Source organism: Manis pentadactyla, chromosome 2, assembly GCF_030020395.1.
Source record: "Manis pentadactyla isolate mManPen7 chromosome 2, mManPen7.hap1, whole genome shotgun sequence".
Taxonomy (NCBI): Eukaryota; Metazoa; Chordata; class Mammalia; order Pholidota; family Manidae; genus Manis; species Manis pentadactyla.
This window is the reverse complement of record NC_080020.1, coordinates 215,226,816-215,243,232: the sequence shown is the minus strand read 5'-3', so window position 1 is coordinate 215,243,232 and position 16,417 is coordinate 215,226,816. Positions and strand designations below refer to the sequence as shown.

General features: G+C 52.8%; 1 protein-coding gene across 1 annotated transcript in view; it reads left to right on the top strand.

The window, feature by feature from the left end:
• The window catches only part of KCNK3 (potassium two pore domain channel subfamily K member 3), a 37,856-nt gene extending 23,777 nt beyond the window's left edge, over positions 1-14,079 (top strand). The window contains exon 2 of the mRNA XM_036903416.2: positions 10,629-14,079. Coding sequence (XP_036759311.1) covers positions 10,629-11,557 — 929 coding nt within the window. The 3' untranslated portion in view covers positions 11,558-14,079. The remainder of the gene's footprint in view (positions 1-10,628) is intronic.
• The last annotated feature ends 2,338 nt before the right edge of the window (positions 14,080-16,417 follow it).

Below are 16,417 nucleotides of genomic sequence, written 5' to 3'. Positions count from 1 at the left end.
CTGCTCAGAGCTGACCGACACAGCTCTGCAAAGATGCGCAGGCCCCAGCAACTGTGGGGCTAACGTGCACCCAAAGGCTCAGGGCCACTGTTTGGGGAGCCAGCGGTCCCACTGAGACTTCTGCTTTCTCCTGTTTGTGGGCTAGGGAATGTGGCCCCTGTGAAGACCCAGAATCCTAAAATGTCACAGGGCCTCAAGAACACCTCCTCCTGCTTCTTCACTTCCCAAAGGAGGAACACCAGGCCCAGAGAAGGGCAGGGTCTCCCTTGTGATCACAGTGGTACAGCTAGTACCGGACCCCAGGTCTGGCTTCCATCCCTGCGTTGGGCTGCCAAGTATTGTGAAAACAGAACTGCCTTTGAATTTCAAGTTTGGTTCTAGCATTTATGGCCTGAGAGAAAACACTTTACCTCTCTGAGCCTCAGCTTCCACATCTATAAAATAGGAAAAATAATATAATAATAATAACACCTCTTCTACAGGCTTACTCTACCAGCTCAAACAGTAGAATGTATAGAAATTGCTTTGTAAATGGCAAAGCCCTGCACACAGGACACACAGGCATAGTTATTATTGTTCTAGAACTGAGAGCACTGCACATATTAAGGATTCAAAAAATGTCTGCTCATCGAATGAATGAATGTTTGAGGCATGATGAGTGATAAACAAAGGGCCCAGGAACATTTATTTCTGGGAGTGGGATCAGGGAAAGCTTCACACAGCGGGTAGCTTTTGAGATCAGCTTTGATGGAGAAGTAGAAACCCCTCAGGAAGGAAAAAAAGCATGAGCAGGGTCCAGAAACATGGAAATGCAGTCATGTTCCTGTTCAAAGCTCACCCCTCTCCTCCAGGCATGTGCATGGTACGTGGAACAGAAGGAGCTAGCAATTTATCCCAAAATATAACTTGTCAGGGAAGAAATAACCTTCTCCTCTTGATAAATAAGAAAACTGAGCTTCAGGGAGCTGACATGCCTTAATAGAGGCTCTACAGCAAGTTCAGCAAACTAGGGCCCATGGGCTGAATTTGGCACACCACTTGTTTTTATAAAGTTTTATTGGGACACAGAGATACCCATTCTTTTACGTATTGTCTATGGCTGCTTTCTTGATACAATGACAGAGTCAAGTCATTGCAAAAGACCATATAGACTGTGAAACCTAAAATACTTTACCATCTGGCCCTCTATGGAAAAAAGTTTGCCAAGCCCTGTCCCACAGCAAGGTAGTGGTAGAGCTGGGATGCGAGCCAAGCCTCTGATTCCTGTTTGGGTGCTCTTTAACTCTGGGCTCCCTTGCCCCTCTCGGTCCCCTGCTGCTCCTATAACACTGCCCGAGGGTAAGATTTCAGGCAGCAAGGTCCTGGGCAGGCTCAACTCCGGGACACAGGGGAAGCCAACAGGAAACACCTGGGGTGGCCTCTGTTGCCCTCATGACCCAACAGGGCTTCTGCTGGGAGCAGTTCAGCCCCTTTTAGGGGAATCTGTCAAGGAAATGCCAACACGCATGGGCTTCTCCTCCACTGGCAAAACGGGAAACGCCAGAGAGTAAGTGTAGGACGCAGGCCAACCAGATGCCAGAGTTACAGACACAGCCTTTCAAGAAGCACACAGAGGACTGGCATCTCCAGCCATCTGCTGAGGTGGCCAAGTCTACTTTAAATTGTGCTGTAGAATTCTTTTCTCATTGCCGGGCTGTCCCTGGTGGATTCATTTAATTAAAACCTCACCAGATTCAATCTGTTAGAAGTTCTGAGTTCACTTGTGTCCTGTCCATCTGGTCATAAGGACACAGAGAAGCCACAGGCCTGGGCCTTGGCCACCTGGTGCAGTGGCTGGTCTAGAATCAATTCCATCAGCCCCAGATCAGTGCCCTTCCCAGAACACCCAGGGTTGCTGCCCTGTTTTGTGGCCCTGCCCCCTTGGGCCTCATGCTCTGTTCATCCTCTCTGCCCTGACCCCCCTTTCAACCCTGGGGTTTATCTTCTCTTGCCTCCCTTCCTTAATTCACTCATGCAACAGAGATTTATTAAATGCCAGCTATGTGCCCAGGCTTGGAGAATACAGTTGTAACAAATGAGACAACAGTCCCTGCCCTCATGCAGCATACAGTTTAAACCCATAAATGCAAGAGCATCTCATATACTGGCATCTACTCTTTCCTCCCTCCCCTTTCTCTCTCTTTATTTCTCCCTTCTTCCCTTCTCCTCCTCTCTCCTCTCCTGAATTCAGCTTAGGCCTGAGCACTTGTCAACAAGACCATGCAAAGCCCTCCTAATGGATCCCCCTGCCCCTCCACTCCCACTGCCAACCCCCAAACAGGGAGTCCAGGAAAACCCATCTCAATACCATGTCCCTCCCCTATTCAGGAGCTGTCAGTGGCTCCTCAAAGCCTTCAAGTTAAGATTTAAATTCTTGTACCTACCCTTCAAAGCTCTTCACATTTTAGCCCTTTCCCACCGTCCCAAACTTCCCTATTCAGGTGACCTTTCTGCTCCAAGAAAACCAGAATTTTTGTTGTTATGTTTATAATACTTCTTTCTACTTATAAAATAATCAATTCTTTAGAAAATACAGAATATATAAAAGAAAATTAAAATTAATCACAAACCCATGATTCAAAGATAAACTCTATGAGCCTTTTAATTTGTTTCCTTCCAGCTTCTCTATGTGTGTGTGTGTGTGTGTGTGTGTGTGTGTAAATACATATTTAATATTTACATATTCAGTGTGGGATCCTATTATATATAATGTGTTGTATGCTACCATTTTTATTCAACATTCTAAGGTGGTTTTCTATGTAACTAAGAGACTTCTCAAGAATAGCACTTTAATGGCTGCACAATATCCCACCACATAAACATACCTTAGTATGTTTAACCAAACCCTATTGGTGAACATTTGGGCTGTTTACAATTTTTCACAATGAAAATGCTGCTATAAACATCCTTGTTCATAAATCTTTGTTCCAATCCCTGGTTATTTTCCCAGCAGAGATTCCTAGACGTGGCACTGCAGGGCCACCGGGTAGACACATTTCTAAGGTTCTTGATGCATGTGATGAAGCAGCCTTCCTGAGAGAGTCTTCTGAACACCTCCCTACTCCCCATTTGTGAGAATGACTACCAGCCTCAGAAGGATCTATTCTCTGCCCCTAGCACTCCACATGTCTTCCCAGCATTGTGTCTTTGCTTCAGTAGCTCCTCTCCATCAGAACCCTGAGTTTCCCATCCCTCCTCCAGAGCTCAGGGCAAAGGCCACCTCCTCCATGAAGCCCTTCCTGAGACCCCAACTGAAGTTCACATCTAGCAACGCATGTCTTAAACTCTTCCTAATATATTTCCCACTGTTGCCATGTATTTTAATAATTCATATAATAGTAACCTCTTCTTTGTACAGGGCACTGACGTATTTAAAGATCCTCCACTGAGGTGTTTCATCTGATTCGAGACGGAAAGTATTTGAGGTCAAGGATTGATTTAATCATCTGGGTCCACCTTCCCTAGCCTCACTACCAACCTCAAATCTTTCCCAACCTCAAGCTAGCCCTTGATTTAATGGAAGTTTCCAGAAGCCTTTGTTTCACTATTCCTTGCCCTGCCAGAACAGACTATAGGCTGCTCCCCTGTGCAACAAGGGTGGCACTAGACACAGGACCTTGGAGTCCAGTCCTGGCTCTGTCACTGATACACTGTAACCTATGGCTGGTCCCTGCCCCTCTCTTGGCCTCAATTTACCCAGCTACACAATGAGCAAGTTGAACTACATAGTCTCCCACACTTGAGGATTGGCTGCCCCTGCAGCCCTGTCACCAGGCACCCAGATTAGCCCTGGGGTGCCTTGAGGGCCCCTGTGTAAAGCCAGCCTCTGGGATAGGCCAGAGGGAGCTGGCCAGGGAGGCAGGCCTGGCTTCAGGCCAGGCTGTGTCTGCAAACACTGACCTTGGCTGCCGCAGGGATTTTCCATGACACCAACACCCTCCCCCTCAACTCCCCCTGATCCCATGGGCCCCGGGAAGGGTGGGGGATGGGAGTGGCAGGGGCTGTCCTACACTAGAGGACCCTGAACCGGAGCAATAGGGGCACCTGTGCATGGGAAGGGCTAAAAGGAGAGGAGAGAGTGGTGGTCCTACCCAGTGAAGGGCTGGGAGGAAAGCAGGGGCGGGAGAGAACCTGCTGGTGGGGAGTGGGGAGAAGAGCTGAAAAAGGAGCTGGAAGATGAGGAGAGAGGCCTTGGAAAGGGGCAGGGCAGAGGGAGGGATGGTGTTGTGCTTCAGAGCTGTCCTTCTCGGGAGCTCTGGCCTGGAGGGGGACAAACTCCAGACCCAGTTCTGGGCAATGGTCCCTCCCCACAACCCAGGTCCATGAGGCCCTGGTGGTTTCCTAGGCCTATCTAGGGCCTTGGCCAGGCCCAGGGCAGGGAGGATTCTTTCTGGGGCTCTGAAGCTGACCTCATTTTGCAGGGACCTGGGGGCCACAGGGAAGGCAGGAGGCATGAGTCCCTAAAGGACCCACTGCCAAGGTCACCTCCCCCCACCCTGGGTTTCTAAGGGGAGGTTTCTCTCATCCACATCTCAGATTTCAGGGCTGTCTGGGTTGAACAGCATTTTCTGAGCAGCTGCTCCCACCAGGCCTTGTGCTGGACACTAACAGGGCTTGCTGGCCCTCCAGGAGTTCCAAGCCCCTCAGAACTCCTCAGCAGACCTGTGCATTTGAGCACATATGGGCACTTGAGAGTGGCAGAGGGAGAGGCCCCTTCAGCTCTGGGGAGGATTCTGGAAGATTCTTGGAAAAGGTGATGTTTGAACTGGATCCTAAAGGATGGGCAAGAAGGCCTGGGCTCTCCTCCCCATCTCCACCAAGCCCGGATAGCCCCTCCCACTGTCCCTCCCTCCCTCTAGAGGGCCAGGGCACTCCTGCCAGCTTGCTTCTGCCTCATCTCCTCTAACACACAAATTAGGCTTCTGCCCAGCCTCCAGTCCACTTCCTGGCTCCACACTGCCGCCATCTCCAGACCAAGTGGGCAGCTTCCTGTCTGTGCCTCAAGCGCCTGTGGAAGCAGCGTCCTAAGTGGGCCTTCCTGAGGTGCTCCCAGGGCTCAAGCTGGAATGCCCTTTGCAGGCCTGGCAGGAGAGCCTGGCCCAACTCTGGGACCCCTGTGTCTTGCAGGCAGTCCCTGGGAGCTGCCTCTGTCTCCCTCAAGCCCATCTCCTCGGCTGCCCTAACAGGCCCAGGCAGCACCCAGGTTCAGGTACCCTCCCTCCGTGCAGCTTTGTATCAGCCCACCTGGGCCCAGAGTTCACAGCCTTTGGGCACCTCAGGCCACAGGTCGCTCATCCATCTTTCCTGAGGGCAAACATTAGCCTAGCCAGTTGCCCATATTGACATTAGATAACTAGGTCTGCCAGGAACCAGGAACCGGGTTGTAGCCAGGCATTGCCAAGGGCTGTGTGTTTCTAATCTACAGAAGGGCTGGGCCAACCAGAGACAGAACAACAGAAAATCTCAAAGTCAGAGACATGGACGAAGGCCCGTAGAGTTCTTGATGCTACAAGAGGAGCATTTGGCCCTAGAGACTGTCCTCTCGTCTGTGCCACTATACTGCAGAGATTTCCTGCAGCAAATAGAAGTGTCTATTTTCAGTATTTCAAAATTATAACAATAACTTAGTTTAGTCTCATAGAATCATGCTGATCTATGCTGATCAGAAGATCATTAAGTGCTTTTAATTAATTTTGATGGGAAATAATTATTGCTTTCACAATTATCTATTCAGTGTCAGTTCTGTGCAGTAGCTACAACTTAACTGATCAATATATTATACTTCATAAATAAAATCTTTCAAAATTTAGACTCTATGAATGGGTGGGTAAACAGAAAAAATAATAAAAGGCATCCATAGCAAGAAAAAAGTTGAGAACCTTTTAGCTAACTCTATTTTCCCATGTCACAGATAAGGCAAACTGAGACCCAGAGAGAGAAAAAGACTTCCCCGAGGCACAAGGCTATTTACCATAAGGGCCAGGGCAGACTCCCAGGACCTGGCCTCCCAGCCCCATGCTCCCTCTCCCACCCGAGGCTGGGGTTGGTGTTCTGTGTTTGTAGCCAGGTAGGCCAGAGGTAGGAAGTCACTCAGACTGGCAGGCATGTGAGGTCAGTGGGGAGCAGGCAGCTGAGCTCAGTCCAGCCAACGCCATTACTGAGGGCTCAGACTGGCTATTTGAGCTTTGACGAGAGGGAAACAGGCCCCAGGGAGAAAATGTCAGTAAGAGGGAGGGCTGGATCTCCCACCCTCTGCATCTCCCTGAAAGACATCTTTGGCCAGTTTCTGAGCTCCTGGGTGATGCTGGAAGGAAATGAGAACTGAGGCCCAGGGCTTCCTGCCCTATGTCTCAGTTTTTCTGCTGCTCCAAAGTATTCATAATTAATATTTACGTCCAGCCACCTGGCTTCCTCAGGTGAATTCTTATGCCTTCAGCCAGGTTCCAGGGACATCTATTATCTGAGTTTCTCCCAAGAAGAGCCTACTGGGCCCTAGTTGAATGAACAGGTCAACCTTGGTCATACTGAGCCAGAGGCAGAGGACAGAGCATTGAGTTTGGTACTGAGCATCTTGGATTGTAGTACTGGTTCAACCATTCGCTAGCTGTGTGACCTTGAGCAAGTCACTTTCCCTTGCTGGACCTCCATTTCCTCATCTATACAATATAAGGACTGGGCCATGTGATAGCTAAGGGCCTTTATGGCTCTGAGAATCTGTTAGTCAGTGATGGATTCAGGAAGGGTGGCTGGGAGAGAAGGGGCCAGGGACAGCCCCAGTCAGAGCTCTGAGAGGCAGAGGCTAGAGTTTCATGGTCAGGGCATGAATTCTGACCAGTTAGCCTATCAGGTACTAAGAGGGAGGGTCCTCAGAACATCAGGCCCAGAGCACAGCCTATGTGTGTGCCAGTGATGCACAAGGACAACTGGAGGCCCTCACCCAGTGACTCGCCAGGTTGGACAGGAAGGAGAAGACAGGACTACCTTTGGCCTCCCCTCCTTCATAACCCAAGCCTGGTGTGGGCAAGGACCAGGCAGGCAGCGGGCCTGCTGGCAGGAAGACAGTACTTGCCAAACTCCCAGTTACTTCCCAGAAGTTCCTGGGTCCCCTGGGAGTGTCTCCACCCCAGCTGGCACCCTTCCCAGCTGGGCACCCACGTCAGCAGGTCCTCGTGGCTCCCTTGCCCTTTTACGCAGCCACAATAGAAAAGGCAAAGGGGCATGGGCATGCCCACCCCGGGCCCGATACTTGAAGAAGCGTCTGATTTCCTAGGCCACACACCTGTTGCTATTTCTGCCACATCCAGCTCAGGGCAGTGCCCAAGAATGAGGCTCCAGGTGGAATGTTCTCCTCTTGGGGCCTCAGTTTCCTGTCTGGGTCCCCCTCCCAGGTGATAAATTGGCTCTGAGTCACGGGAATGAGCAATGAGTCAGAAGTCCTACTGGCCTTGGCCAACTCACAAGGCCTCTCCAGCCTTCATTACTCCAACTCTAAAATGGAGATTGTCATAATAATGACCTTGTAGGACATTTCTGAAGGACTAAAGTTAAAAATGCATCTGAAGGATAAGACCTTAAGCCTCAGCCAGTGGTAGGAAGTGAGGGTGGGCCCTGGGGGGCACCTGACCCCAAGGATGAGGCATGTCCAGGTTGGGTCCACCTGAAGAGGACAGTGACTATTATGGTGCATGAGGCTCTGGCCTGATAAGAGCCTTTGGTTAAGTCTGGAGTGCCACTTGCTTTGAAAATCACTAAATCACCAGGAGGTGGGCAGGGAAAGGGGTTGTCACTTCTGGCTAGGAGGCAGAGAAAGCCCGAGGGCACTCAGGATCAGGGCAGCAGAGCAGGGGGGCCAGTGTGAGGAAAGCCTGGGGAGGCAGGTAGCAGGCACATCCTCTGCAGGCAGGCGGCTTCCAGGCGCGGAGGCCCTCCCTGACGCTGGGGGTTTCTAGGCCACACGCAGTGCTGCCAGCAGGCCCACCCGAAAAAGGATAGCAGGCCTCAGAAAAGTCACAGCCCCTGAATGAACAGGGGGAAAGGTGGCAGTGGTAGTGAGAGGGGGTCCTTCTCCCTGACAGTGGGCTCTGACTGCCCCACCCTCAGGACTGCACCTCGGGCTGACTGTCCTCTCTGAGACACCATCATGGCTGCTTCCGTGGTGAATTCCACAAGTTCCGGTTCCAAGTACATTCTGCTGTCCAGTCTCTCCTTCCCTCCTTCCCTCCTGCTGGCAGCTCTGGACTGCAGCCAGGGCGAGGGAGTAACAGCTACAGCTCAAGGCCCAGACTGCAGACAAGGCAAGAGAGGTCCAGCAAAGGGAATGGATTTGCCGAAGGTCACACAGCCTGCATGTGGTCAAGCTGGGGCTGGGCCCATGCTGCCCAATCCCTGTCCAGCCCCATCCACAGTTCTATGTGCTCCCCAGCACCCTGTGTGGTGGTGGCAGTGGGGGGACAGCGAAGGACAGGATGAGAAGCAGCTCTGGCTCATGGCCGGCCCAGCTGTCGAGGTGAGTTGTGGTCTGGCTGCCATGGCTGAGCTGGCGGGCACAATCTGTTCTCGCCCTGCTGGGACACAGGCAGGCCAGGCACAGCAGTTCACCAGCTCAGCTGTCCAGGCCCTTGGCAAAGAGCGACACAGTCACCAGCTAGGTGCCATGGTGGGGGTCGGGGGAGCCCATTTGAGGGCAGCCTATAGCATCACACACCCCAAGCAGCTGTCCCATATCTCCTTGAGCTTTAAGATTCAAATGGCTTTGGGCTGACAGAGATGCCAGCTTTACTGGAACTGAGCTGCCCTCAACCTGGGCGCTTTCTTGGAAATGTGGGCAAAATCTGGCACTTCATTCATTACTCATCATAGCGATCTGTTATTGAGCACTTAATATGCCCCAGACTCCAGACTAAGTGCATTACACACATTATCTCACTTATTTCTCCCCAGAAGCCTTGTGGGGCAGGTACTGCTTATTAGCCCCATTTCACAAAAGTGCAAACTAAGGCTCAGAGATGTTTAAAAACACACACACACAGTCCATGGCAGAGTCAGGGTTTGAATTCAGATCAGACATCAAAGCACATGGTATCTTGCCCTGCCATTCATCAAATGTATTTGGGGCATAGTCCATGGGCATGGCTGGCAGAGTGAAGGAAGAGGTTAGAGAGGAACATGACTAGGTCCCCAGTGCTCACCCCACCACCACAGATAGTGTTTAGTTGTACATATGTAATTGGGGGCCCTGGGACACAGAGCAAGGGTGGTGGTAATACTGGCCCTGGAATTCAAAGCTGAACATTCTCAGTGCTGCTCAAAGCACACATCACCTTCAGCATTAACGAATCCAGGATGACTGCATGGAAGAAGAAGCATTGGTTAAGTTTTTATTATAAGCCTTGGAAAGGAGGAAAAATTGGGAAGCCTGCCAGCATTATTTTATTATAAGAATCCTGTTAATAAAAGTAATATATAGCTTAACAGCCCAGTGAAGGGAGCAGGGCCAGGACCAGCAGATCTCATTTTATAAATGAGGAAACATGTTCAGAGAGGGGAAGTAATTTAAGTTCACACAGCCACTAGTGACAGAGCCAGAACTTGTGCCTGGAGGTTCTGAGTTCCCACCCAGGATCACTTCCCCTCCACATCTCCAGGCAGAACTCAACTTAAGGCCATTTGATGGTTGGCCCAGGGGAGGCTTTGCCTCTGGCTCAGTGAGGTCTGGGGGTGGCAGGGATGGAGGGAGAGACATGGGTTGGGGTTGTCTGGGTGGTGATAGGACACCCAGGGCTCCTGCTTTAACAGTGCCCCCTCCCCATGAGGCTCTACTATGGGGCCAGGAATAGAGGATGACCCTTGGTTCCTCCAGACTGGGGGCTATGAGGATCCTGCAGCACTAATACATCCAGCTGGGGGTGGGGGCAAGACACTGCCTCCTTTCTCTTTCTCTGACACCGGTGGGCCAGCTGCCTGCAGGAGACTGGAGGGCCTGTTTCTCACTAACCTCCGTAAGCTTTGGCTGGCATTAGGGTCATCATCAAGGAGCCATCCATGCCTGTTTTCCTCCCTCCACCCTGAATCACAGGACATCAGAACTCAGTCCAGCTCCACCCCTTACAGTCAAGGAAACTGAGGTCCAGCAAGGACAGGGAACAGGTCCAAAGCCTACAGACACTGAATTAGATCCCAGATCCCCAAATGACTTACCAGTACCCTTCACACTATTCCTGCTGTCTCTGGACAAAGTTCTCAACAGAATCAGGAGGCTTTGAAGCCAGTCTCTAGTTCAAACTCAGGTTGCTCTGCTTCCAAACAGTATGACCTTGGAAAAGTCACCTAACCCTATTTCCTCCTTTCATCCTACCTACCTTCTGGAGTCCTCACAATAGCAAATGAGAGCACATCAACAACAACCAACTCCATGTGGGCACAAGGAAGCACGGGTAACTGCGTGTTGTCTTCTCTTCTGCTAGAATGAAAGGGAAGCCCTCACTGGCAAGGTGGGGAGGTAGAGGGCAGAGTAGGGGAAGAGGGCAGTGTTTCTGGAAGGGCAGCCCAGTAGCTCACGCTTTCTCATCTCTCCCCTTGCTTTCCCCCAGGCTACGGCCACGCAGCGCCCAGCACTGACGGCGGCAAGGTGTTCTGCATGTTCTACGCGCTACTGGGTATCCCACTCACGCTGGTTATGTTCCAGAGCCTGGGCGAGCGCATCAACACCTTCGTGAAGTACCTGCTGCACCGCGCCAAGAAGGGGCTGGGCATGCGGCGCGCCGACGTGTCCATGGCCAACATGGTGCTCATCGGTTTCTTCTCGTGCATCAGCACTCTGTGCATTGGCGCCGCCGCCTTCTCCTACTACGAGCACTGGACCTTCTTCCAGGCCTACTACTACTGCTTCATCACGCTCACCACCATCGGCTTCGGCGACTACGTGGCACTGCAGAAGGACCAGGCGCTGCAGACGCAGCCGCAGTACGTGGCCTTCAGCTTCGTCTACATCCTCACGGGCCTCACGGTCATCGGCGCCTTCCTCAACCTCGTGGTGCTGCGCTTCATGACCATGAACGCCGAGGACGAGAAGCGCGACGCCGAGCACAGGGCGCTGCTCACGCGCAACGGGCAGGCAGGCGGGGGCTGCGGTGGCGGCAGCGGCGCGGGAGGCAGCGCGCACACCACAGACACCGCCTCGTCGACGGCCGCGGCAGGCGGCGGCGGCGGCGGCGGCGGCTTCCGCAACGTCTACGCGGAGGTGCTGCACTTCCAGTCCATGTGCTCATGCCTCTGGTACAAGAGCCGCGAGAAGCTGCAGTACTCCATTCCCATGATCATCCCGCGGGACCTCTCCACGTCCGACACGTGCGTTGAGCAGAGCCACTCGTCGCCGGGAGGGGGCGGCCGCTACAGCGACACGCCCTCGCACCGCTGCCTCTGCAGCGGGGCGCAGCGCTCCGCTATCAGCTCCGTGTCCACGGGCCTGCACAGCCTGTCCACCTTCCGCGGCCTCATGAAGCGCAGGAGCTCCGTGTGAAGCCTGGAGCACCTGGGAGCGCAGGCCGGGGCTACTGCCGGGAGGAGCAGCAGGGGTCAGTGAGGGGGCGGCCCCAGCCGCCTTTGGTCCCTTGGGGCGCCCCCCCCACCCCGGACCACCCTCCCTCAGCCCCGCATCTCCGACTGTGCCTGCTCGCACCAGCCGGCAGGAGCCCGGGCTCTGAGACCCCTGGAGCCCCCAGCCGCACCCTGCAAATTCCGACAAATGTGAAACTTGGGGGGTTTGTGGGGAGGGAAGGCAGAAGCAGGGAGCCGCCCATCCCTTTGTAAATCTAAGGAGCTCCCCAGTTAGAGGTCCTGCTGGTACCCAGTCCACCACCACCCCTCTCCCCCCCTCCGGAGGGAAATTCGTGTTCCGTGTGACTTTGCATCTCTATTTATACCTCTGTCCTGCCAGGTCTCCCACCTTTCCTCGGCTCCAAAAGCCAGGGCGTCTTTGTCCGGGTCACCCCCCACTCAGTCCCATTGCCCTTCCTCATCCCCAGTGATGTCTCCCAACCTCCCAGTACCTTTTGTGTTGTTTTGCATGGCTTTGCAGTTACGGAGGAAGTGGAAACCCAGCAGTCCCTAAAGCTAGTCCCCAGAGGGCAGACAGAGGGAAGGTATAATAGGCAGGCTGCAGGACGGGCAGAGAAGGGAGGGGAAGCAATGGTCCTCCAGGCTGCAGGGGGTCCTGCTCGTAGGTGAAGCCAGTCACTGGCAGCCAGTCACATTCTCTTGAGGAGGGTGGGGAAATTCAGCTTTCCAGACACTGTCCTTGGAATCAAACAGAAAACTTAATACTTGCCATCCCCTACCGCTGCTGCTAATTACTAACTCTGAAATCTGTGGAATGAGTTTTAACCTCTGAAAGCCCTGAACTGACTGCTCATTTGATGGACTCACAACACCCCAGGTAGGTCACCAGGGCAGTTCCCATCCGTATTTTATGGATGACACTGGGACTTGGGTAAAATGACTTGTTCAAGGTGACACAGATTGCAAAAGGCAAAAGGGAACAAGAACCCAGGTGCTTGTTCCTAGTCAAAGTTCTCTTTTTTCTTCAGACTCCGCAGTGCATTCTTAACAAGACTCCTGCCCTGTGCTTTCTGGCATTGTGTAAACTGGGGCTAAAATCAGAACCACAGCCCAAGACTAAGCCAGTGCTGGAATTCAACCTCTATTCTGCTTGGCCAGGAGGCAGGGGTTCTGAATGTGCTCCTGAGGTAGGGTAGGACCCCACAGGCTCTGGACTGCCTACTCACAAACAGGGAAGTCCTTGGAACCAAAGTAAGCAGGGCTGGGTCCCGGAAGACAGGCCCAGAGCTAGGGTCTAGGAGTATGGGAACTGGGCAAAGTGACCAAGAGAGCTGGCAGGCATATGCTACTGGGACATTATCCCTGGCCCCACAGCCAGTGTTGGTGCCTATGTCCCAAATAGCTAGATATAAGCTAAGGCTGCAGCAAGGAACACCCCTCCCAGGTGGGGGGCTTGGACCTGGTGTGGCCCCTGCCTGCCCCACCTGCAAGCCAGAAGCACAGATGCAGAGCAGCAGGTGGAGGTAGCACCCTAGGGCTCCACCATTGGGACCCACGCTGGAGCAGTTACCGTGACTCAGGACAGCATCAAGGGGTGGTGGTGGGACCTCTCTCTGCTCCATACTGCTCCCCCCTTGCTGTTCCCAGTCAGCTCCTTAATACAGCCGAGCAAGGCCAGCCCTGACATTGAGAGAAGCTGAAGTGGGGGGTCCACCGAGCGATCGGCCTCAGCCCCACCCCAGCCATGTGCTCTAGCCACTGAGAACCCCAGGGAAGGAAGAAGTCCAGCCAGCCCTGTGTGTGAGCCCCACCTCGGTGTGGAGGAGCTGGTTGCCCAGGTGCCAAGGAGAACACAACCCAGAACCCAGGCATGCCCTCTGTGTTTATGTTGGGGATTGGGGGCGGTGCTGGCTGCCTGTGTCCTGTGTGTGACCCTGCCCTCGAGGGGTCCTGTCCCGTCGGTTCCGAGGGAGCCACAACCAAAGTGCAGGAGATGGTGGGGAAGGAAGCCGATGGCCCTCAGCAGAGCGTGGCAACTGCGCGGCCTCCGGCTGGGTCTTTTCCAGGGGGCTGGAAGGCCAGTGCTATTGCCCCTCCCTCCTTTCCACTGCAGGCAGCCTTCCTGCTTCCCCAATGCCTTATGCCTGGGCACACTGCCACAGAATATGCAATACGTGTGGGTGACATGCCCACATGCCCACATCCCCACCCCAGGCAGCCCCTGGACCCTAAAGGCTGCAGCTGCCACAGCCTCCCTTCAGCCCTTCCTGCCTACCTGTCTTCACAGTGAGAATAGCGCCTAATAAATGCTGTCCATGGAGACCAGACTCAGGCTCAGCTACCTCTGTCATCGTATACCCTTGGTGGTGCCAGGGAGTAACTGTTGCCCCACCATGTCTATAGGCACCTTAGGCTGACTAGACCCTTTTCAGGGGCCTTATGGAGAAGCCTGGGGGCAGCGCTGGCTTCCCTTTGCAATTTCCTTGTGCGCGGTCCAGTTGTCCCTTGCACATGAGCAAACTGAGGCCCAAAGAGAGCAAGTCACTTGCCCTGAGTCACACAACAGTGAATGGCAGGCCCAGGATTAGAACCACTACTGAGGACTCCATGTCCAGGGCTCCCCCTCTTCACACAGCCTGCAGAGTTTGACTGGACACACCCCAGCTGACAGTGACACCTCCTTGTCACCAGAGTGGGGATACCCTTCTCCAGCAAGGGTCCCAAGCTCAGTGTTGTGATTGACACAAAAATGTCTCTTTCAAAGGGAGACCTATCCCAAGCACATCTCTGCAGGGTTCATTTTTCTCTGGGTGTGGAGGGGCAGTTCAGCTTGAGACTGGACCCCAGATCCAGAACAGACCCAGGGAGCAGGTGCACCCTGCCCAGCTGGTGCCAGCCCCCAGTCAGCTAGCCAGAGGCTTCCAGATGCCACTGAATACAACCCACAGTAATGCCTTTTATACCACAACACCGTTTTTATCCATCTACATGGATACCCATACTCTCTACCCATCTATCTATCTTTCATGAAATAATACTCAACCTCTACTACAGCCAATACATTCTAATATTTTCTATTCTAGTTCATGTTATAAAATGCTGGTCATGACCTACTAAATTTCTCTCCCCCACTAATGGTTTGCTCTTTGCAGATTGAAATACACTGGAGAAATAAAGGGGGGTGGGGATAGGGACATTCTCCAAGTCCTGCCTATCCTCCTGGGTCAATTGAAAGGTACAGAGCATTTTTATTTATTGGGGGTTTGGGGTTCAAAATGAAGTGGTGGTAACTGCACCCCTCTCCCAGGAGTCAGAACACCACCAGCCTTCATGGGACAGTGCTCCTGGGAAAAGCTCCTCATTGGCCTGAGGCCCTTAGGGTGGCCACAGCAGAACCAGACCTTGGCTCCTATTGGCTCACCTGTGCCTCAGACCACCTCATCAAAACCCAGGGCTTCTGCCCACCGCCCAACTGCCTCCATCTTTCTTAGAATGCAAAGTGCAAAGATGGCAGACACAATGTCATCTTTGAGGTCAGCTGTGACCAGTCTAATGGTACTTTTACTTTCTTAAGCAGTTCTTGCAGGACATAAACACACTGAAATGCCCTCTTTTCTTCATCACCTGGGGCAAAATAATCAGAGCTTGAAGAAATCCCAAGGAGTTTTCATTCACCCATTTTTTGAGGGATGCCGAGAATCGTGGCAGCAGTGAACTGCCCCCCAGCCCTGCCCACAGCTCCTTAGGGATCAGAACTGCTCAGGGTCCTAGAGTGGGTGTTTTGTCTCCAGATGATGCCTCACTTCCATGCAGCATCTGAGGCATCTTGCTCTAAAGCATACATGTTCATCAGAACAAAAATAGAAAGCCAGCACCACAGAGTGGAGGTGGAGTATAAATATACCAAGATCCCTGCTGATGTGGCTACTCAGTGCAGGCCTCGGATGGAGATAGAAGCTTCTTGGGGGCCAAGAGGGAAAGAGCATGCAATGGAAACTTTTCCCAAAATGTGTCCCATGGTATGCTGTGGGAAGGGGGTCCCTTGGTCAAATGAATCCGGGGAAACTTCGCACATGCCACTCATTCATGGAGTTCCTGAGGCATCTTAGCTTAGTAAAAGTTGTGTAAAGTGGCAGATTGCCCATACTCACTCCCAGCCCCAGCCCCTCTGTTTGAGGACATCTCCTTACACCCCATGTTCCACAGGGCATGCTTTGGGAAATGCTGATCTAGCAAAATCTGTCTGATCAAGCAAGGCAGCTGACCCTTTCCCCTCAATAAATTCTGAAAGCAGTTTGGCTTATAAGTCCTTCATAATGGAAGGCCATGACTTCACAAAATACATACTGTATTCCCAATATGTGTCAGCTCAGACCAGAGCTCAGGGCAGCTCACTTGCCACAATCAGGCAGTGGGTTGGTGGCAGAACTGGGGTTTGAGTGCAGGCCCGATGGTTCCAAAGCATATGCCATCACCCACCTCACTGCGTCCCTTCCCCAGGGTGGCCCACGTCTTCAGTCAAGCTTCATCAGAGGTCGCTGAACTGTTTAGGACATGTTTCTTATTCACACCTTTGGTAAGAGGGTAATCTGTAACCTAAAAATGTCACCCCTCAAAGATGACAGATTCTGGTGGAGCTAAGAAATCCTGTTCTCCCTCAGGTCCTCCCAACTCCCACATAAAGGACCATTTAGCTCTTCCTGCAGACTCAGCATTGCCCTCCCTGAACCCAACAGCACCCCCACAGCCTGTCTCAGGAACTAGGGCCAGGGGAAGGCTGTTCAGGACCAGGGGAGGGCTTCTTCAGGACAGATACATTGCC